This window comes from Topomyia yanbarensis, chromosome 2, assembly GCF_030247195.1.
Source record: "Topomyia yanbarensis strain Yona2022 chromosome 2, ASM3024719v1, whole genome shotgun sequence".
Lineage (NCBI taxonomy): Eukaryota > Metazoa > Arthropoda > Insecta > Diptera > Culicidae > Topomyia > Topomyia yanbarensis.
In genome coordinates this window covers 416,287,319-416,294,657 of record NC_080671.1, presented here as the reverse complement: position 1 = coordinate 416,294,657, position 7,339 = coordinate 416,287,319, and the positions used below count along the sequence as shown (strand labels likewise).

Below are 7,339 nucleotides of genomic sequence, written 5' to 3'. Positions count from 1 at the left end.
CAGAGTGAAGCCAAATGTACCTATCGAACAGTCAGATGGCTACCTATCGTGCAAGGTAAACAAACATTCTTCTTTCAGAGAACATGCAAATAAAGTATTAGTGTCGAAAAAAATAATATCATGGCGAAATATTTCAATCGCCTAAACAAGACACTGTATTCAGTTTTTTATAGTTTTTTGTAACAATGTAAAATAAATTACATGGAATAGTATTATGAATAAAGTGCAATAAGCCACGAAACAGTAGGTTTTTAATTCACTCCACTGTGTAACTCGGTTAAAGTCACTCAAAGTTACAGCAAAAGCTGTGGGTGCCAGAAACAATGAAGAGGACATCATTTTAGGCAGTGTTGCGCATTCCTCTGTACGGAACTCTAAATACCACAGACTCTAGTAAAAACATGAATACCAATGTGGCAAGAATTGAATTCATATGGTTAGAATAGGTGGGCACACGGAAACAAATGCTTTATCGGTTTCAGGATTGCCAAAATTAAATCTGTATTTTTGTCCTAAAAAATCTTTTCATTTGTAATTACTTTCGAAACATCTATATCTATATCTGTATCGAATCAATTGAGTCGTTTTACCTATTGCTGGATTATCCATCGAAGATATCAATTCCTATGGTTTAAATTAGTCAAGCAAGAACCTGTTTACATTTTCGTAAAACAACCACTACAAATCGTTCTGATATTTTACATCCAGAAACTTGAACTTTATGAATGTGCGCACAACGGAAAAATCATTTTCTTCTTCATTTCATGACTTTTGTTGATATATAATTATATACATTAAGTCGACCAATGTAGCTGTCGAGTTTTCGTACAACAAATCGAGAATTAACAAAATAACAGAGCATTACAATTAACGTTTCTGGGAGTACAATGCAGCCACAGCCAGGCGTTTGCTGTGTCTAACCTGAGTGTATTACATACATTCACTTTTCTGAGTGAGCGACCACTCTCATAAGTGAAGATATATTTTAATATAGGCTAAGCTGAGAGAGACAGAGCAGAAGTATTACTGAAACTGAAAATAATATTTCTAAAAATAGTTTTTGTAACATCATTTCTCAAAAATCTGTATGTCTGTATTTATACACAAAAATCTGAATATCTGTACATACAGATTCTTGGTATGAAAATGGCTGAAAAATCTGTGAAAATACAGATTATTCTGTATTGTTGGTATCCCTGATCGGTTTCATGAATAAAAAATCATGAAGCTAACATCTTTGTCATCCTTCGAAATCTTGATAATGGTTCATCGTATCATGATGGAAAAGACGAACATCATAAACTATAACAAACACTCCCATGGTTACTGATCATGGCTGCTACATACGTAACACATACCGGCAACTTTTGCCACGTGAGAGCCGGATTTCCGTTATTAAGGGGCAATCATTTAACTGTTTTCCGCCAGGACATCATAGTGAATGAGTCAAACTGAACAAATGCAGTCGGATTCTAATAACTATATATTTGGTTTCTAGATCCAAATCTAAGGAAATGCAACTGTAAGCCATTGCCTTCCATTCCAGGCTTACTAAACAACCATCTCCTGTGAGAAATATGCATATTTGTACTTCTCGAAAAATGTGCGGAGTTTGTTACAGTTTTTTGACATGGCAAGTCAAGTTTAACAATAACTTTGGTTTTCGGAAACTCTGATATAATGCAGTAAATCTAGTAAATACAAATGCCTCAAACAGGCAACCTTTACTAGACTAGCCCAAACTAGTTATTTTCAAAAAAATGCAATGCAGGCTGTTCGAGCTTCCATATTCACACACTCATACTTTTCTCTGAACATAAATGTGGGGAATTCCCTAACTAACACTTAGATATTAGGTCATCTGAAAAGGTTTGTTTGAAAGGACAAAACAAACTCCTTCTTAAATTATAACTGCAAAATCGATCTACTGATGAGTTTAAACAAAAGGTTAATTATGTCGAACTTTTACCTGCATACACGCTTGTACGTAACTGGAACGGACACATGATGAATGCCAAAATGGTGATCGCTACTACTGAATCATAGAAATGATAATATAAGCCTCTGGAGATCAAATCAACCTGGATTTTTTTTATTTAGGAAGGTAATAGTCTGAATTGAATTTGAAGAATATATTAACAATATTTTATTGCTGGATTCATCTGACGCTAGTTTCACAGCGCAGTCCACAGTCGTTTAACCAAATTACTGAGGATCATCTCCGCCCCCAAAAATCGATCGGGGTCCATAGAATCGCATTGTCTGTAAACCTGCTTTAATGAATGGGATGACTTCTGTAATCTCGGTGTAGGTATGTTGTTCTACTAACGGGTAGATACGTAAACGAATCCTGTTTATACTTGTCCTATTTTTGGCAGGCTGCCTGGCAGACGATTCGCTAGCTTTGCGAGTGTTTATTTGTTTGTCCTCTTCGCATTTCACCAGGTAATAACCAAACACAGCCAAGGGTTCTCGAGGGATGGATATGCCGGTACCGGTGGCGACAGTACATAAGTGAATGAGCGGAACGAGACAGTATCAGTAGTGCCGTACACGAGAGAGACAACATATCGTCAGCATGGAACATCCATCGGCTTTCCAGCGATGCTCGCCGTTGCGGCAACCAATACGGCCATCGAAGCGTCGCTCGAAGAATCAAAAAGAGTTGGATGTGCCATCGAAGTCCAGATGTCTACTTGCTACAATGCGTCAAAGCGAAAACACCGTAACTTCGTCATGGTGCTTAGATGAAATAGATACAATGATCGAGAGTTACGATCTGCATGACGACACGCAACAGCTGATACCTCGGGATTCGATGTTGACAAGCAGGAAAAACAACCACAGCGACGTAGCTTTCCAGAACACGAGACGGATGAGTAACGCGCGAAATAAGAAGACGGTACGGCACCACGTGACACATGTCGTTGCAACGGTCGTACTTCATTTGAGGACATCGAGAAGGAGAGCGTACGCTAAACTGAATAATGAAAACAAATTGTGATTTTAGGTTAACAACATTATTCTAACCTGTAGATGAAATTAAAGATATGTAAGATTGTAAATAAATACCTATAAGCTCAAATTTTGCGTTTAATGCCGGGTAGTAGCCTATTTAAGTACTCTGAAAAGTAAAATTTCTCGTTGCTAATGCGTGCCAAATTAATAGTCTGCAGAGGTTTGTTCATAATACACAAATAGCCCGTCCTTGACACTGGTCCTTGATTGAAAAGTCCGTTTGTGGAGTGATTACATGCCTTGCTTGCCGCGATGTCCCGTTACGCCAAGACATGTTTTGGTTTTGCTGTGTTTTATCGACTTAACAGAACTTCTACTCTAACGGGACATCACGTTTGACTAGTCGTTTGATTGAAAACATAAATAGTGTTTCCGTTTTGGAATTTAGCCCGGAGCCGGTGCTAATCTATTTCGGCAATTAGGCAATCCATTAGACGTTTGTTTGACAATCCAGCGGGGGGTTCTGTCAACAAGTCTACTCCTGCGAACAGAAAAACTCGTCCGACAAACATCTTTCGTTAATCCGATTCGTTTGATGTTGGATCGAATCAACGATATTGTCGGACGTCGCTCCCCTCGGAGTAACGTCAGAAGAAGTAAAAAAGAAATAATCAGCTGATCAGAAACGTCTCATGGATTGCCTAATAAGTTAGCGTCGGTTTCTGATGAGACGAAGTCGAAGCACAACCATGACATTTTTAAGTTAGGGTTTGTGCCCTTTACGCACAAAGAGTGGTTCCATCAAAAATTTTCGCCCTAGGGAGAAAGATTAGTCTTTACCCAATTTCGGTCAAAGTTGAGTAGAAAGCGTCGTGTACTAAAAAAATACTACATAATAATAAATCACGATGTAAAGGACAAAAAAAAGACAACTAATGTGGCGAAACAATATAAAAAGTGCCCCTCAGAATCGCACTCATTTACTATATTAATATCCTTCTATAGTATCCTCTGCATCATCTCAACTATCATTGTCTAGAAGCTCCTGTGCCTGCTCCAGTTCGTTTGTGGAAAGCTCTTTGGTTTCGTTCAGAATCCTTTTCTGTTCCAGTAAGTAAAATTCTCTTGCAGTCTCGTTTAAATCAGCAATGTCCGTAGACATAATGGCGTGGTTTGCCATTTTGGTAAAGGCAAGTGCCTTTTGCTTGCAGTTCATGAGCCTTTCCTTCGCAGCAATAGCCTACAGATTACCAGCTTTTGCTATTTCATTTCCTACTTGAGTAGTAGCGCCTCTCATTGGCTCAACTTTTGCGCTTTACCGGTCTTTTGACCGATCGAATGGTCGACAGATTAAGGCATCGTATCTGGTATACATTTTTCACCTCTGGCTAAATCGATTTCTGCAGTTGATCTTTTCGGATTGGGTGATATCTAAAACAAAAATAATGTAAGCAATAGTACTAGTTGAACTACCAACAAGCCATACCTTTACTGTGCGATACTGCAGCCATTTCGGTGCACTTTTCAATATGCTATAGTAGTGCATCAAAGTGAAAGGATTTTTTCCGTGGTTGCAAATAGTGCAATCGCTTGTTTATTTAAATCTTCCGGAGACGCACCACTCTGACAACGGATCTCGATTTGTACAACACAATCAGTAAACTTGTTTACCATCTTGCTTTTATTCCGCTAGGAGCGCGTAGTTTAGGATTACATGATTTTTCTTGCAAATCTATTGGGTACACAGCTGCTCGTACGTTTTCGAGCGCTGATTAATGCCGACGCTAGGTATTCAACCAAGCAGTGCATAATGCTTCGTCATCTTGCGTGGTCTGGTCGAAGTTATCACTTGGAGGCAAAATTTAATTGAATTACTCGAGATGAATAATGAACATTGGATTCAAAAAACAACTTCGCGATGCTTTGCTAGGTTTTTGAATTCGCTACTACCGAAGGCATGAATTGCTATTTCTCGCACCCGCACAGCACCTTCGGTGCGGTTGCTGCCTTGTGGTGAAGCCTGCCAAATGCCAGGTCAGGTATTTACCGCACCCATGTGTATAACTCTGCAAAACCACTGAAATATGCAATTTTTCTCGAACATCATTAAGTAGTTAATTCACAATTTGCATAGTTGATAGCAACAATGAACTATATTGCTTTAAACTTACAAACAATCGAACTTTCGAATACGTCTTGATGTTCTTCAAATTACCCTTTAGCAGTTTTGATCCTCTGTATTTCTTAACTAGTTTTAAATAATTAACATAAAACTACGGTTAGGAAAATTACGCTCTAGAAGCTGCTGTCGGTGTCATATTATATTGGAAGGGACTAACCTTGCTCCTGTGTTTCACTGAACCGTCGGAATGCCCACCCCCCACTCACACTCACTTGGGCACCTTGATGCTGAGATACATCTTCCCCTGGATTGTCTGCTTGACCGGATTAATCTTCTTCAGAATGGCCGTCATTGTCTCAACAAGTTTCTCACTCGATACTCCCGTTTTCTTGTTTTTGAACTTGGTCAACAGCTCGGTGGTGGTCATCGGTTTACGCATCAAGTAACGCCGAACAGCTTCTTCGGTTATGCCATAATCGCTGCAACGTATTCGGTAAGAATGAAACTTGTAAATGCTAAAAATAATTTACTTACTCTTTGCTGTTGGAGCTAACAAGTCCAGTGAAGGTCGGTGGAAGCGCCAGGGCCGAGTCCATTTTAGCCTTCTTTGCCGGTGTCGATATAGGACTGTTGCTGTTGTCCGAACCGGTCAGATCAGCCGTGGGCATATTAGAACCAGCCATCTTGCGTTTGCTCGCCTCCAACTGGGACATACTCGGGGAAGCCGATCGAGAATTGTTGGCGCTGGACAGGTTCGACGCGAACCCTTCCTTGTCTTTCTTGTGTTTCTTTTTGTGCTTAGAATTGCTGTTGTCCCCATCCGAATCAGAACTATCCGTGCTAGAACCACTCGAGGAGTCCTTCTTGTCGTTTTCTGCTTTCTTCTTCTTATTTTTCTTCTTTTTCTTAGAATCTTTCGATTCCTTCTCCTTGGCATCTTTCTCTTTCTCCTTAGATTTAGCATTCTTTTCCTCTTCCTTTTTATTTTCCTCTTCGTCTGATTTCTTATCATCATCTTCAGAGTCCTCATCGGAAGTAAGCAATTTACGGAGAGCATCCTCCTCGGCGACTGATTTCAGTTCCTTGTTGGCTTTGCCTTCCGGTTCTGATTCACTTTCCGAAGAGTCAGAAATATAGTCCAACTCCCGGCCCTCTTCGTCACCATCGTCCGATTCTTCCAGTGCTTCTTCATCGACGTCTCGTTTCTTCTTCTTACTCTCTGCTAGAGCTTTCTTTTTATTTTTTGCCTTCTTGTCCGCTTCGTCATCGCTATCCTTTTCCTTCGGTTTACCTTCATCGTCATCGTCATCCGAAGAACTCATATCATCCGAGTCGATCCACTCGTCCATATCACTGATCTTCAAATCCTTAGCTTTTCCAGCTCCACCTTTTTTGGCTTTCGTTTCCTCAGGATCTTCCACCGTATCGTCGTCACCCTTCATTCGCTTCCGTAACATCAACGAGAAATAGTTCATAACCTTCTTTCTCTTACTGAACTCCTGCTCCGCTTCCTCTGCCGAAAGAGCTTTGTACCGTTGTATCGATTGGAAATTATACCACTCGTGCAAAGGATAAGCCTCGATTGCACCGTCGGGTGCATGTGTAAAAACGTAGAACGCAGCATTTTCTCCCACTCCACCTTCTCGAATCCCGCGGAACTTTTTACCATCCTTCTTACCACCAGCCTTCAAAATCCAAGGCTGGGCCTCTGGTCGGTACTTTTTTGCTATAATACCGTATCGCTTACGACGAGCTTCCTCTCTTAGATCCCGGTTAAATTCCGATCCAGCACCAAACTTAGGCATATCCTCGTCGAATCCCTTGAACTCTTTCAAATTGTTCTCCCGTTCCATCTTGACTGAACGCCATTGGGTGAAATCTACATTCAATGTAGCGTTGAAACGCATTACATGATGTTTTTTCTTCAGATTCTTTGGTACCCGGATCGAAAATTCCTGCACCGACACGGGCGGACCGGATGAACTGCCACCTCCACCGGCAGCTGAACTACTCGCAGATGGATGACTCTATGGACGTGCATAAATAAAGTCAAAATAGTTCGTTAATTAGTTCGAATTTTTTAACGCAAAATAACTTACGGATGGACCACTCATCGCGAAATTCCTCTGATTGAGTAAAACTATTATTTAGAATAATATAACAGTAATTTTCAAACAAAAAAAATCTTCAACAAAATAGAAAGAACTCTCGCTTTTCTAGCAATGCCTCGCAAACAGACGAAACGTCAACTTCAACTCA

General features: G+C 40.3%; 1 protein-coding gene across 1 annotated transcript; it reads right to left on the bottom strand.

Moving 5' to 3' along the window:
• Window positions 1-5,175: 5,175 nt before the first annotated feature.
• On the bottom strand, window positions 5,176-7,339 carry LOC131685166 (general transcription factor IIF subunit 1). The gene is made up of 3 exons (XM_058968662.1): window positions 7,180-7,339; window positions 5,615-7,107; window positions 5,176-5,559 (listed from the first exon to the last, which is right to left on the bottom strand). The coding sequence occupies exons 1-3, from the start codon at window positions 7,192-7,194 to the stop codon at window positions 5,349-5,351; spliced, it is 1,719 nt and encodes a 572-aa protein (XP_058824645.1). The 5' UTR covers window positions 7,195-7,339; the 3' UTR covers window positions 5,176-5,348.